We start from the raw sequence: 16,076 nt of genomic DNA on the forward strand, positions 1-16,076 counted from the left end.
CAAATACACACATTAACTATGTATGTATTTGTACTTGTATTGCTGGATGTCATGATTGTACAGTGTCTTGAACTTCTCATGTATACAAAGATATGTTCCCCGATATTTGTTTTGTACTATGTACAGCACTACGGAAAATGTTGGTGCTATATAAATACTAAATAATAATAATTTCATATGTGGGGTTGATTGGTGCATTTCATATTTGGTTGTTTGTGCTTGCTTATAATTCAATACGCAAAACAGTAAAAACCCCATGCAATTTGAACCATTTTTCAACAAATATCAATGGCCCTTGACTTGTTCTGAGTTGTTGAGTTTTTATTTTCAGGCCTGTGTCTGTTTGAGTCTGACACCCCTGGTATAGATACTTTCCAGAGAGTGCATTCCCCTATGAGAAGATGGAGTAGTGCAAAACCATATTTGTATTTTACTGTCTACTGTAAGCGACAACAACATAGAAGAAAAGTAATTGATATTGCATTTTAATCTGGGAGAAATGTATTTCTTATAAGTTTATGTACACATGCATTTTACATTTTAAACATTTTCACAATAGTGGCCATTTAATAATAACAAAACTCTGCCACAAAAGTAGATACTCCAATAGGGATTAGTATTACAATATCATGATGCATGAAGAATGTTATGCCACAGTGATGTCACACTCTCTAACAAACTGGTAATGTGAATATGTAATCCACTCATAAATTGACCAGCTCTATTGTATGGATGACAGGTACACATAAATTAGCACACACTTATTCCACAAATGCCATGCTTGATAAGTAGATGTCAGATTCCTATGAAATGCTATGGACAGTGATGAAGCAATATGGTACGAAGGATGACATTAGAGTATTAAACGCAGATATGGAAATAAAGCTTTGTAACTTTGTGGACTTTTTTTTAGTGAACTATATATATATATGTATATATATATATATATATATATCTCAGATACATCTTTCAATAGGGGATTTATAATCTGCACCATCTCAGTGCATAGCATCAGGTATAACAAAGCTGCTAAGATGTTGGATTATTAGTAATGCTCATGCAATAAGCTATTTACAGGGGTATAACAAAATGTAAAGGAAAACAGTCCCCAAAATGTGTACTTCAATATAGCTTATATAAATGCACACCTACAGAGAGACAAATGCTGGCAGATTATTATTTTGTTCTTTGTCTAAAAACAAAAAGTCAGATTATTGCTATCTAATATAATTATTAGTTTGAGCTTACTATAAGTTTATTATTAGGGGCCTTTCATTCCGAGTCAGCCAAGGTACTACTGCAGTGCAGTCAAGCAGTGAGGGTTGCAGTGCAATGAAAGTATGCCTCACTGTAAACACACGTGTTGCAGGGTAAACGCACAGCATGTTGTTGTGCATTCCTGCATTGGAACCTGCCACACCCCACTTGATGTGTAAAGCCCCAAAGAAATATCATTGCATCGCGTGGCGATGATAGTGTCCGTTGTGGTGCCATACAATGGACTTGGCGTGGAAGGGCCCTAAGTGTACCTTCATGAGATCAAACTGAATATGTGAATTACAGCTAAAAAGGAGAAAGATCTAAAAAAAATGGGGCAGTTGTTTTTTTTTTCACAATGATTTCATTTTACATTCACAATGTTTTAATTTATTATTTTAAAATCTACAGGGGAGTCTTAATTAATTTAAAGCATAATTTCCAGCTAGGATAGTATAGTACTATACTTCTACTTATAGCAGTCAGACTAACAGTTGGTGCTATTGGTCATATACTACTGGCTAAAGGAGACCTCTTTGGCTCTGAAGTATCAAATAATATTGCTCAATGACCTTCTTGGAATAATAGCCTTGATTTGTTCCTATATTCTATCAAGGTGCCTTCAGAGCTGGTTTACAGTGCTTGCGCATCAGTTGCTGCCCAGATGTGGTGCCAATACAATGGGAGTCAGTGGCATTCGCATACAATCTCAGCAATGGGTGGAAATAGCTGGCAGCCTGCCCATACATAAGATCAATTTAAAGGCTTCAGATATACAGCATAATATAGTTACAATAAACCTTAAAAAGGCATGGCACAGAAAAGACAGACCCCTGCAATTCTCAATTTACTTCTGCAGAGTGCTGTAACCTATATATATATACACATTTAATTTCACACATTGAGGATTGTTCCTATAAAAATGTAGTTAATAAGCACATACACGAGTCATGCATTATGATTGATGATAGCACTGATGTCTTATGTTCCATGACCAAGATGCTCTCCAGTGACCATATGGTTTATATCAGTGGGAGAGGAACCCATAAACCACAAATTTTACTGAATATTTTAAGTGACTAAAAAGGTAATTTGTTAAATAATGCTGGGAGGAAATAAAAACTCTGGAAAGTTTTTCTTCTTGTCTCTACCCTGCTTATGATAGTCTGACTTACTTGTTGTCATGATCGCTGCTGCAGCAGGTGCTGCTGGCAGTAGTAGTGCTGCAGCTCAGGCAGTTCTGATCTCTTTCCATGCAAGCTGCATAGCTTTGTCTGCCTTTCCCTGCTGTCAGCTTGTGACTGATTATCATTCACCTGTGTGGGAATCTGCATGTCTGCTGCCATTGGATGACCTCAGTATAAAGATCTGCTTCCTGCAGGACTCCTCGGGTTATCATAGCTTCAGTTTAAGCCCGTCTTGCTGTTGCTTCAGCCCCAGATCGTGTTTCTTGTTCTAAAGATACTTTGCTGGTCTTGCATCATATATTGGTTCATTGCCAATATATATGCATACCAGCACGTTTATTATTTTCCTTGTATTCGTGTTACGTTGATACATCAGTGTCGCTGATGTATACGTACACGAACTGTTTATATCCTGTGTTCAGTTAGTCAGCTTTCCAGCACGTTTTGGTAGTTTGCGCGTATCCTGATCACCCGTGCTGAGTTAGTTATCCTGCTCCTGGTTCTGTTTGTGGACTGCGTTCATCTCTGCGAAGAGATAACGCATCCTTCTGAATCCTGTTCTGTTGCCGTTTGTGGATTGCGTTCATCTCTGCGAAGAGACAGCGAATCCTTCTGAGTCCTGTTCCCTGTATTGCTCCAGTCCTAGTCAGTGTTCCTGCTTATGTCATATATCGGTTCATTGCCGATATATACATATGTTAGTCAGACGTTACAAATAGTTTCATTGATAGCTGTAATTGTAATACGCTAGGAAAACATACTTATTGTATTTTTGTCTGTGTTACGTTCATCTATCTTGATCCTGCTATTTCCTGACTATCCTGTCCTGTCTTTGTGAGGCACGCCATCGCTGTAAACGCATTGGCTGCCTCATTCCAGTCTGTCTTGTTGTGGACGCTTGCTGTCACTAAGTAGCGGCTAGCTAGCAAGCGTTCATTCTGTCTACCTGTCCTGATCTCCTCAGTTCTGGTTTATGCGCTCAGCGCTACTATGCGCTGAGACGTTATAGCGAAAGTATTGTTTGTGGCTGTCGGATCTGCACCGGCTCTGTGCGCCACAATCTCCTATTGGAGTCAGTCCCCCCATCCACTATACTAGGGATACCCTGTTTCCTTGTGCTAGTGTGTGTACCTCCTTCACGTCAGCTCATGCGTTGCATGCTGACTGTGGAGAATACACCACCAAGCCTAACACTTGGTGTCTATGTTAAAGCTTGTATCAGGACTGGACAAGAGGTGAATTTCAAAAATGTGCTATTACCTGAAAATCTCCCTAAAGAATAATAGTCCTTTTGGAGAGATTTCCTCTAATAATTCTCCTCTAAAAACTGTGGTACAAAAAAAAACTAAACATAACAAAAAGCGAGGATCAAAGGCCAAAGTCACCTAAAACTAATACTACAGCACTGTCTGGAAATGCATTAAAAAGACCTGCCAGGATTTATGGACTGGCACACATTCTGCAGTGTCATATATTTGCTTGATGACATGTATGGATTTAATTAAGGCTGTGACCTTTCCTGGTTACTGTACACAATGACATAAGCTGAGAAACATTTGCCACTATTATAATTACATGCAATAATTTAAGGCGAGGCCACTGTGTAGAACTGTGAAAAATCAGAAATAAGAGGCAATCACTCATCAATAACACTGCAATAATGCAGAATATCCACCAGAAGGACTGATGGGTAATGTGTTTTCCTATTAACTTGCACTTGTATTGCCACCTATAAATGCAACCAACCTATACATGAGAATAAAAATATTATTCCCATAGTGAAACAGCATGTGTAGCTTAATACATTTACCAAAATGATTATCTTCTGACACTAATATGGTGATCTTCAAACCTGAAAAATGAACAGCATATTTTCAAGGAGCACTAATTAAAATGCTAATGCTCTAAATGTATGTGTTAAACAGAATAAGATATCTCTATATGTCCCTATAATTGCTGGAAAATGTGTTCTCTGTTTTCATGTGAATGTAGTAAGCAAAAGATTGTAAGCTGCATGTGCAATTCAACCACCTGCAAAACCCGCAACTGAAAGAACAAATACAAAAGCATTTTATTAACAGGCATATCAAGCATACTGAAACACCTTTTCTTATCATCTTTAACAGCAAGTTGTCTTTAATTTCAGCATTGATATATCCATGCTTCTTAATGCAAGCCAGACTTGGGCTTATTACACATGCACCATAACACTGGCAGGAGGCTGCAGTTATAACATTGCTTTGTGTATAGTCATCAAATCACAGAGACAAACTCTATAGTAACAATCCTGCCTTATGTAAGACATGTTTATACCTGTATATGAAGACTTTTATATGTTCTATGTTTTATTAAAGTTAGGTTGAAAAGACCATGCAGCACCTATAAAGTCCAGTAACACAGGGGATCTTATATAGAAATCACACAGAAACAAATTGACAAGCAGAAATAGTCATTATCATATAGTATAAGTTATACATTATAATATATTATTTTGTGAATTAGTTTTTTTCTTTTAAGCTTCAACTGTGAGTGACGAAGCTAAATAAAACCCCCCAAAACAAAAAAAAACAAAAAACACACCTCAGTCTTACTTACTGCTATTGGAGAAATGTTGGTGGCATTACTGCAACAATTACATTCTATTCTGAGATATCAGTCTATCTGTCCTATTCAACAAATCATTATGTGATAGTATGTCTTCACAGAGATCAATTTAGTTCTTAAAGGGTTCATAAAGTGACACGTAACATGGTGAGATAGACTTGTGTATGTATAGTCCCTATCCTATTTAGAACTAGGCTGTGTTATTTTCTTCTTCTTTTTTTCACTGTAAGGGTTAAGAAGGCAGGGCTCAAAATGTCAGTTTCTCTGCAGTCAGGATAGCATAACTCTCACTGATAATTACAGGTCATAAAATTCCTGTTCAGCTTAGAAAAAAAACACTACTGAGAGGAAGGAACAGATAAAAAGTTCAATAGCTCAATATCTGTCTGAATGGGACCTGAATAGACATTTCATGTGAGGCAGTCAAAACATTACATGTAGAGTTTAACCTTTTTAGCCAAAATAAGACTGGGTTTCCTATTAAAGGTTAGGACCATTTATGCAATTGTATGTCTCATCAGCTTCAGGTTTATTTTAAATTCTGAGATCTTACCCTGACCTGAATCAAACTCAGAGTAAACCATATGTGAAAGATAGTTTGTGTGTCAGTCAGTGCATGTGTGTCGCAGGATTGTTGTACAAATCTACTAAATTCTAAACTTTAGTAAGAGATTAAGCATGCCTCCAGTAAGTTTTGAAAATGTGACTTTCAATTCCCGTCTTTGGTCAGAAAATAATCAATCCTGACCCCATGACCTAAACAAGAGGAGACATTCTACAGTGATCTCTCTTCTCATCTGTGACATGTTATTAAGGTAGCATGGCTGATGGGACAAACTGACATATAATAAAATGACCAGAAGAAGTAAAAGACAATCTGTAAACATTCACAGTCATCATCAGAGGAGCACCACCCTGGTTTGATGCTCATATATACTTGTTTAGTTTAGTGTTAAGAAATACATGGAAAACAGCAGAACTGCTTTACTTTTCTTTTGAAGATACTTGATGTAGTTTTTCTCCCAAATGTTCAAGTCTTTGCTTCATTTCAAGCTCCTGATATAGCCCCTTTGGCACATTGCTGATACCATACATCAGTCCAAATAGACATCCAGCAATAGACCCAGTTGCACCACTTTCTCCTGTAATAAGAAAAAAAATAATACTATATATAACATTTCCAGCCAATGGACCCAGAAAGATGCCTCTTCAGTAAGTGACAAATGTAAGCAATACAACAGCAGCATGAATACCAATCTTGGTTGGACTGTAGGTTTCTCTGAAGAGAACTGCATTTGGTTTGCTTGGATAACTGGCTGTGTGGATATAAATGGATGGCCAGAATGTGAACTGGACATGTTTTGTGACATAATACTATGCACAGCAACAGATATATGGGAGGCCCAAAGGATATAAAACAATGAAAATTAGTTTAAAAGGTGGATAAGTGGTAGGCTTACCTCTATAACAACCAGACCACTCAAGGTCTATAAGAAAAGGGTTTTTATTATAAATAACTTGCAACACATTTCCCCAGATCTAAAATACTGTATATTATTCACTTAGATTGTACAGTATTTAAGAAGAGAATTCAATCTACCAATGGTTAGTGAGTACCGTAATCCTTTTGTTTTGGTTGAATTATGGAAAAGTCACTTGGTGATACTTATAGCAGTAAAAAAAAGCCCCCCTCCCCTTAGACCCTGGACTTTTTGGGGAATTTTTCCCAATTTTCCATTATAATTTAGGTTTTGCTGTTCATTTTGTTTTACTTATGCTTATTTAAGTATATTTTATGCATAATGTGTACTTAGTATTGCTACTGTTGTTACACCGACAATTATATTTACATAGTTACATAGTTATTTTGGTTGAAAAAAGACATACGTCCATCGAGTTCAACCAGTATAAAGTACAACACCAGTCTGCTCCCTCACATATCCCTGTTGATCCAGAGGAAGGCGAAAAAACCCTTACAAGGCATGGTCCAGTTAGCCCCTTAAGGGAAAAATTCCTTCCTGACTCCAGATGGCAATCGGATAAAATCCCTGGATCAACATCATTAGGCATTACCTAGTAATTGTAGCCATGGATGCCTTTCAACGCAAGGAAAGCATCTAAGCCCCCTTTAAATGCAGGTATAGAGTTTGCCATAACGACTTCCTGTGGCAATGCATTCCACATCTTAATCACTCTTACTGTAAAGAACCCTTTCCTAAATAAATGGCTAAAACGTTTTTTCTCCATGCGCAGATCATGTCCTCTAGTCCTTTGAGAAGGCCTAGGGACAAAAAGCTCATCCGCCAAGCTATTATATTGCCCTCTGATGTATTTATACATGTTAATTAGATCCCCTCTAAGGCGTCTTTTCTCTAGACTAAATAAACCCAGTTTATCTAACCTTTCTTGATAAGTGAGACCTTCCATCCCACGTATCAATTTTGTTGCTCGTCTCTGCATCTGCTTTAAAACTGCAATATCTTTTTTGTAATGTGGTGCCCAGAACTGAATTCCATATTCCAGATGTGGCCTTACTAGAGAGTTAAACAGGGGCAATATTATGCTAGCATCTCAAGTTTTTATTTCCCTTTTAATGCATCCCAAAATTTTGTTAGCTTTAGCTGCAGCTGCTTGGCATTGAGTATGATTATTTAACTTGTTGTCAATGAGTACTCCTAAGTCCTTCTCCAAGTTTGATGTCCCCAACTGTATCCCATTTATTTTGTATGGTGCTAGACCATTAGTACGTCCAAAATGCATGACTTTACATTTGTCGACATTGAATTTCATCTGCCATGTATGTGCCCATATAGTCATCCTATCCAGATCCTGTTGCAATATGACACTATCTTCCGAGAGTTGATGATTCTGCACAATTTTGTATCATCTGCAAAAATAGCAACATTGCTCAGTACTGCATCTACTAGGTCATTAATAAATAAATTGAAGAGCACTGGACCCAGAACAGACCCCTGTGGGACCCCACTGCTAACAGTCTCCCATTTTGAGTACGATCCATTGACCACAAGTCTTTGTTTTCTGACCATTAGCCAGTTCCCTATCCATGAACACAGACTCTTCCCCAGTCCTTGCATCCTCAACTTTTGCACCAGACTTTTGTGGGGAACAGTGTCGAAGGCCTTTGCAAAGTCCAAGTATATCACATCTACAGCATTCCCAATATTAGCATTCACTACCTCATAAAAGCTGAGCATGTTAGTCAAACAGGACCTGTCTTTAGTAAACCCATGTTGATGCTGAGAAATAAGATTATTTTCTACTATGAAGTCATGTATAGTATCTCTTAGTAACCCCTCAAATAGTTTGCATACAACTGATGTTAAGCTTACAGGTCTATAATTTCCTGGATCTGATTTTTTGCCCTTCTTAAATAATGGGAAAACGTGGGCTGTACGCCAATCCACTGGGACTCTTGCAAGAGAGTCACAAAAGATAAGATAAAGGGGTTTATCTATAACTGAACTTAATTCCCTTAGGACCCGAGGATGCATGCCATCCGGGCCAGGTGCCTTGTCTATTTTTAATTTATTTAGTCTTGCCTTCACTATTAGCAATGATTTTCTGCCACAGTCATGATGTAATTCATTTGGAGTGCCTTCCGCTATTTTATTATCTGTAGATACTCTTGACTGACCTGAGGAAGTGGATGTAAAAGGCCTGGAACCCACTAGCAGTGCTTTCTGAGTGCTAGTGATTTGAAAAGATCTTGCTAATACTATGAGTATGATCCCATTTGAGGGATGTGATTTTGAAAAATCGTCCATAGCATTACATTAGCAAGAGCACTGCTAGTGGGTCTCAGGTCTTATTTAGAGTAAAAACCCTTTAAAAAAAAGAGGTCTGTTTTTTATGGAGGTGAGTCCACCACCCCTCTTAACCGATTCTGGATAGCTGCTAGTAAAAACTATGCTGCACTTGAGGCTGACCAAGCCTGATGCTGCATAGTTTTAACACTAGCAGCTCCCGTGCATGTGTTGTGATCACGTATCCCCACAAGCACAGAACTCAGCTGTCTAAAGACTGTAAGCTCGCAAGGGCAGGGCTCTCACCCTTTTGTGTCTTGGAATGTTATTTTAATTGCTTGCACTCTGTTATACATTTATACATTTTAGTCAACATGTTACATCTGCTATTGTAGTCACCTATTCTGTACTTTGTAGCAGTGTTCATATTTGATGTATATCATTGTCTGTATCATTATGTATCCCTTGTTTGTTTTCTTACATTGTACAGTGCCACGGAATATGTTGGCGCTTTATAAATAAATAATAATAATAATATATTTGTCACAGTACTTCACTATTGTTTAGTTTTTTTCTGAGGATTTCTTTTGAGGATTGGAGAGAGTGAGAAGATTCCTTCTTCCTCTTGAAATAAAGACTTACCTCCATGGAACATGGCTCGACTGCAAAGCTCCTTCCAGTCACCTCCTGCTCCTAACAGTGCATCATACGCGATCATAGGAGCATCATGGCCTCTTCTTCCACCACGGCCCTCTGAACTCCATTTCTTATATGTCTAAAAAATGAAACATACACATTACCTGGTTACATCCCCCAAAAATAATATTATCATGTTATAGAGTAAATGGTGTCATGTTTGAGACACTCTTCACAACCCCTCAGCCAGTGACAGGTTCCACCAGTAACAGACCACTTAGCCAGTGACAGGTCCCCTGGTACCGGACCCTCAGCCAGTGACAAGTCCCCTGGTGACGGACCCTCAGCCAGTGACAGGTTCCCCCAGTAACAGACCCATCAGCCAGTGACAGGTTCCCTAGTAAGAGACCGTCAGCCAGTGACAGGTCCCCTAGTAACAGACCCTCAGCCAGTGACAGGTCCCATAGAAACAGACTCCTCAGCCAGCGATAGATCCACCAGTGACAGACGTTTATTAACAGACCTATGTAGCAGTTTCTTCAGTAACAAACCTCAAATTTTACTTTCCTTCAGGGGCATGCTCCTAGCCCCCTGTCTGTGTGAGCACATCAATCCTCTCCATACAGACCCACAGATGCAACAATTTAAAGTGTCCACAGCAGTGACACTCATTCCCAGCCACTACAATGCATGCCAGGAGAGGTAGTCCTTGGATGTGAGAACATCTCCCAGCTAACATTGAAGGACTACATCTCCTTGCATGTATTGTGGCAGTCAGGGACACTTCATACTGCGGCACCTATGGGTTACCCTGGAGAAGATGAGGGACAGCATACAGATAGGTGCTTTGGAGCAGCACCCCAAAGGTTTGTAATGCTTATCACTCTCCCTACGGCCCACTCTATTTATAAACCTCCCTTAGGGGCAGCTTTGAGTTATATATTTTGCCTAAAAGGTGCATAGTTGCCTTTAAGAGCGCTTATGTTAGGATGTCAAATTTGTTTTATTCCAATTCCTGCACAAAGCCCTTACAAATCCCTTTAATAGCACAGTATGACCCAGTTGATGTCACAGGCCATGTCCTACTACAATTTAAGGCTTTGAATGGGTCTGGTCTGGTTCCATACTGTGGAAGGTGTGTGTGTGTGTGTGTGTGTGTGTGTGCGTGTACGTGTGTGTGTGTGTGCGTGCGTGCGTGTGTGTGTGTGTGTGTGTGTATGAGTGCGTGTAGGGGGGATAAGGTAGGTGTAGGCATCAGTGGAGGGTTTTCAATTGGGAAGTGGTTAGAGTTACACATTAAGAAGGCAATATGTTTAGGAAGTGCTGAAAACTCCAGTCAAAAATATGTTGCTGAGCTGGTGGTAGATAATCTGAGGCCAAACATTACTGATATTCCAGCTATCGGACTGAGTGCCCAAGTGAACAGACAAATCAATGAAATCTACAAGTACTTGTGACATATTTATACAGAATGTTTCATATTTGGTTTTAGTGATTTGGCATCTTAATACAGTACATGAATGCAGGCCTACTGAGGGAGAGTGAATTGTTCAATGCTCTCTTTAAGGTGCCATGGAAAATGATAGGTGTGTATAAATGTACTAATAAATAAATGTATAAGCAGCATCAGTGTGATGGCAGATTACCTTATCTCTCTCATCAGCATCATACTGATCAGGGAACACAGGCTTGCTCATGTTGTCTTCCTCTATTTCTCTCTCTTCCAGATAGAACTGCCACTTGGCTTCAAAGTAAAACCAGTGCTCTTGGTACTCTACAGATAGGATTTAAAGAGAATGAACCTTAGACACATTAATGGAAAAAAAATCAAACCTAAATTCAGGTACAAATATCTTTCTACTCCTGTGTGGGCACTCAGTATCATTTCTATGTACTTAAGCCTCTTGTTTAATAGTCCAACAAATCACTTTCAGTGTAGCTGCTCACTGGTCCCTTCACTAGTTTCTTCCTGCAGCACAGAATTCCACTATGTCAGACTGCAGTCTGCTCACAGAGGTCTGTAACCCATAAAGCAGCATGATGATAATGAGCAGAGCCGGGACAAGGTCCTCCAGCACCCAAGGCTGAGACACCAAAGTGCGCCCCCCCATCCCTCCTACCCCAGCTGTCACACACGGATTGCTATTAGACTAAGAGGGCCACAGGGCCCACAACCTCCCCAACACCTTAATATCTAGTTATCTGGCTTGCAGGCACTGCTATGTATCCCCTTTTCTTATTTCTTTCTGCTTCATACACAATTAGGAATGACAGCTGAATGAATTCTGCGCCCCCTCCTACACTGCGCCCTGAGGCTGGAGCCTCTCTAGCCTATGCCTCGGCCCGGCCCTGATAATGAGCCAAGCAACAGCGGCTCCACCCACTGAACTGTCTGTTATAGCTAAACTCTAGGCAACATTTAAAATGTAACCTGTATGGAGAAAACACTATATGGCTCTACATGTATTATAACTATAACATATACCTAATAGCAATACTACAACGACTGTTGTCAAAATGGGATAAGGTGGTCTATAGGTGTTGTACAGGTGGTCTACAGGGCTGCAGCTGTCCTAGCTAACAGAGACTGTTATCTCTTAATTTTTCCACGAGTGAGCCTGAGGCCCCTTTCACACTGAGACGTTTTCATTGCATTGCGTTACCCTTTTTTTACTGCAGGGTAATGCTAAAGCAATGAAAACCTATGGGGTATTTCATACCACCCGCGGTGCAATGCGAAGTATGCAATTTAACATGATAACAACAGTGCGTTATCGGCAACCCACCGTGGTGACGTGCAGCAGCCAGAAGTCGTGTAAGTCTATGGCGCCGCTATTTTAAACTGTTTGGCGTTCACGTCCCACATGCGCAGAAGCGTATTTTGTCAGTACACTTCCGTAAATGTCCTATTTCCACCACAGGGAGTGAGTGCTAGAGAGCCTCTTATGGCTTGGCTTGCAGCCAGACTAGTGATTGCCACGGCTATCTCTAAATGCTATTTTGAATGTTACGGTGCAATGCGTTCTTACAATCGCAGCCCACGTATAACGCTGGTTTCCAGTGTGAAACTGGCCTCAAAGTTATATTAATAAATGCTATAATAGTTAAAAGGCCAACCAGTTGAAAAACAGGCGCTAGGCCTTGGCAGCGACCACCCCGTCCTTGCAACCCGCGCACAGCTGCGATCTGCATGCTCGCCTCCCTCCCCTGTCCGAAGTCCTCCCACGTGCTGAGCATGTGCACCAGGCATGATGCACGGACACAGGAGGATGCAGGATAGGCAGATCATTATATAGGAGTGCCAAAAGATATGGTGAATACTTTTAGGTCTCGTCTCCACTCTAGTTGCTGTTGGTTTCCAAGATGCATGGCGGTACTTGTTGTGATGCAAGATCCCATCCAAATCCCTCTAGCAATGCCATGCATGCAGGTTATAGAGAGTAACATGCATTACCCTTTTTTGCTGCTTGCCATCCGCTCTTATCCCTACATGCGAACCGAACACGAGATTATTGACAGGCTGCGTTTCCCCTTCCAAATTTGCATGCGGGGAAATACAGCAAATTGCCCCTCGTAGAGATGAGCCTTATCTGTAAGGTGCTGGAACACATTGGGAAGAAACCTGCTGCCTTGGAACATTGTTTTATTGGATTAGTACTTTTAACATATTTTGCACCTTTATACATCCAGAATTGCTGCTTGAATCTTTCATCTTGCATACAGTTGTTAGAGAGCATTTGCCTTTATCAGTGTAAGATGTTTCATTTTTGTGACTTTACAACTTTATATTGGTAGGGCTTGTGGTAGTAGCGGTAAGATAGTTTGCAATATATATTGTTTCATTTAATCAATGGTTATTTGCTGTTACCTGCCATGTGACGAATGGTTTTCTTACAGTACTCTTCAGCCATAGGAATCACATTTAGCATATCTCTTCCCCACTTCACTAGAGGCTTTCCTTGCAGGGCATATGAAGCAAACAAAGCAGTGCAGAGAGACCCCAGGAAACCTGCATGAATTTAAAGAACTGTCAAATAACACACTTCATAGACTCAATGTAGATCCTATAATTAATTAGTATCACAACCCCCCTAAACAATGCTACATTACGGCCAATGACAGCCCCCTCTGCTGAGAATCCAGCATGCGTACAGCAGCCCTTGACCCCATCGGACGCTCAGTCAGAGATCCTCCCAGTGGATCGGTTCATCTGAGGATGGAATTGCTCAAGTCATTAACAGAGTCTGACCAGCTATACTGTTCAGCTAAGCTTGAGTTCTAAAGTGGAGCTGATATTCTTTTCTCTACAACCATAGCACTAAACTAGAGCTTGTATGTTCCAATCCTGGATCAGCAGGAGATAGCACTGACTCATAGCACACCAGGAAGTAAGGAAGATGCACGGAGCTCTGGAATTCAGACTGTGTGTGCAGCAAAGCAGGCAAGTTCAAAGCAGGAGAGATTTTTTTTTTGACATGTAGCCTCTTATCTCTCCCCAAATCCTGCCTCCATCCTTCTGCCCTCTTGCTTTTTCAGTGCCCAAGGCCTTGGCTTTTGTGGCCTTTCCAGAAATCTGTCCCTGCCATCCCATCATTACCAACAAGACAAAGTAGCTGGGAGCAGGCACCAGCCACTGTGAACACAGAGCTGATCACTTGATCTCTCCGACCTCTTCTCTACTGCTATAAGATTACACTTGTGTCCAGGTCTACAACAGTCTAGTTCTTGCTGGTCTGTGTATATTGCAGCATTTACCCTCCTTGAACCAAACCCTATCTACCCCCTTTGCTTCCAGTGTGATTATTAAGATTATTAAAGTTAAATAAAATAGTATCTAGTCTATTCTAGAAACGATTTCTTATTGCAGACAGGGCAGGGTACAGACAAGTATAGACATACTAGGGATGCTGTGGGAAGAGTTGATGCTATTTTACACACTGCATGGAGGAACTGTAGTTGCAGTATTGGTCACAAAGAGTGCACTGGAAGGAGCTGGCCAGAGTCAGTGTATCTCCTCTGTTATGGGGAAGGAAGTCCCTTTGTCCTGACAAAAAGGAGCAAGGGGTGCAGGCTGTCAGAAGCTACACTGATAGCTTCACTATATTTATTGCAGAAAGTAGATGTGCAAAGCACAAAACTATGTACATTTGTACTGTATACAATACAATGCTACCGTCACATGCTTTAAAAATGAGAGGCTAAACTTGGGCATTACGTAAATTAAATACATTCAAGTTATTCTCTGCATAAATGGATGTTTGAAACAAACATAACTATACACTTCTCCCCCTCAGGAGGTAAATCGCCTCCAAAGAATTGTTTAGTGTCAAAAAATGAAGGGTTATATAACATAGTAGAGGAGATGTCATTTGGTCACATGTCGGCTTTGAAAACTGAATGTTTTCCTGCTCAGCAACCAAATCATCACAAAATACACAGAGCACACAGCGACAGTTCTCCGGCAACATCAATGTCATGGAAAAGTGAGATTGGATGAGTGTTGTTTTTCATACACGTTTTAAACAGCACAACTCAGTAATACCCTTGTCCTCTTATATATACACAGAGGCTCGCTATATAAAAGCCCAAAATATAGAGTCCTTTAAAGCGCAACATCTGTCCGAATATTAGTTTTCAAGTACATACAAGATTTTGTTGGTCACTAACATGACACGGAGGCTCCACTTAAAGGGAGCCTGATCAGAGGAATGAAATGGAAATCTGGGGCTTCCTCCAGCCCCCCCCCCCAGACCTTGCGAGGTCCCTTAGCATCCTCTGGGTCCCCTGGCAGCTCTGTCAGGTGCGCAACTTTGGCTGAAGTCATGTGCAACTGCTTATTATTGGCCGTCGGCGTGCCCAGCTCGATCACGCGCCCGTCGCTGTATGTGTCCTGCGCATGCGCGGTTCAGTCTTTTGTGAACCACGGAGGGCACCCAGAGGATGTCAAGAGACCTCGTGGGTTACGGAGGGCTGGAGGAAGCCCCAGGTAAGTTTAGATTTCCATTTCATTCCTCTGTTCATTGTCCCTTTAAAAGGAATCCGAGGTGAGAGACATATGGAGGCTGCCATATTTATTTCCTTGTAAACGATACCAGTTGCCTGGCAGCCCTGCTGATAATTCTGGCATCAGTAGTGTCCGAATCACACATCTGAAACAAACATGCAGCTAATCATGTCAGATTTTTGTCAGAAACATCTGACCTGCATGCTTGTTCAGGGTCTATAGTTAAAAGTATTAGAAGCAGTGGATCAACAGCACAGCCAGGCAATGTGTAATGTTTACAAGGAAATAAGTATGTCAGCCTCCATATGCCTTACACCTTGGATTCCCTTTAGCACGCCTAACACTGTAAGCAAGCACACTGTGCATCAAGCTATGTGGGACTGGGAGCACATATCAAGAGGCACTGTAGTGACATATATTACAATGCAGTAAATTATTCAGGATACCCGCTTTTATGGTAATTTTCCTGCTTTCAGCATCAGAAACATTTCCTATATCTAGCTATTGATGTATAGTGGTATGTCACCCCGCCCACCCAGTGATGTTAAACCTAGGCTGTTTAGATATGTGGAATTCTCCTCCTAGAGAATTCTGGGAGACCAAGTATATTTTCTACTGGCTTTA

The 16,076-nt window shown here is 40.6% G+C and overlaps 1 protein-coding gene across 2 annotated transcripts in view; it reads right to left on the reverse strand.

Annotated features, from left to right (window-relative positions):
- The window catches only part of ADPRHL1 (ADP-ribosylhydrolase like 1), a 57,980-nt gene that overhangs the window by 6,335 nt on the left and 35,569 nt on the right, over positions 1-16,076 (reverse strand). The window contains exons 4-7 of one of the 2 annotated variants that reach the window (XM_068268092.1): positions 13,317-13,457; positions 11,095-11,222; positions 9,455-9,587; positions 6,037-6,190 (exon numbers count right to left, since the gene is read on the reverse strand). In XM_068268092.1, the coding sequence (XP_068124193.1) occupies positions 6,037-6,190; positions 9,455-9,587; positions 11,095-11,222; positions 13,317-13,457 (556 nt within the window). Of the gene's footprint in view, positions 1-1,067; positions 6,191-9,454; positions 9,588-11,094; positions 11,223-13,316; positions 13,458-16,076 lie in introns of those variants that run through there. The other variant, XM_068268093.1, reaches the window with a different exon arrangement.

The sequence above is a fragment of the Hyperolius riggenbachi genome, chromosome 2 (assembly GCF_040937935.1).
Source record: "Hyperolius riggenbachi isolate aHypRig1 chromosome 2, aHypRig1.pri, whole genome shotgun sequence".
Classification (NCBI taxonomy): Eukaryota; Metazoa; Chordata; class Amphibia; order Anura; family Hyperoliidae; genus Hyperolius; species Hyperolius riggenbachi.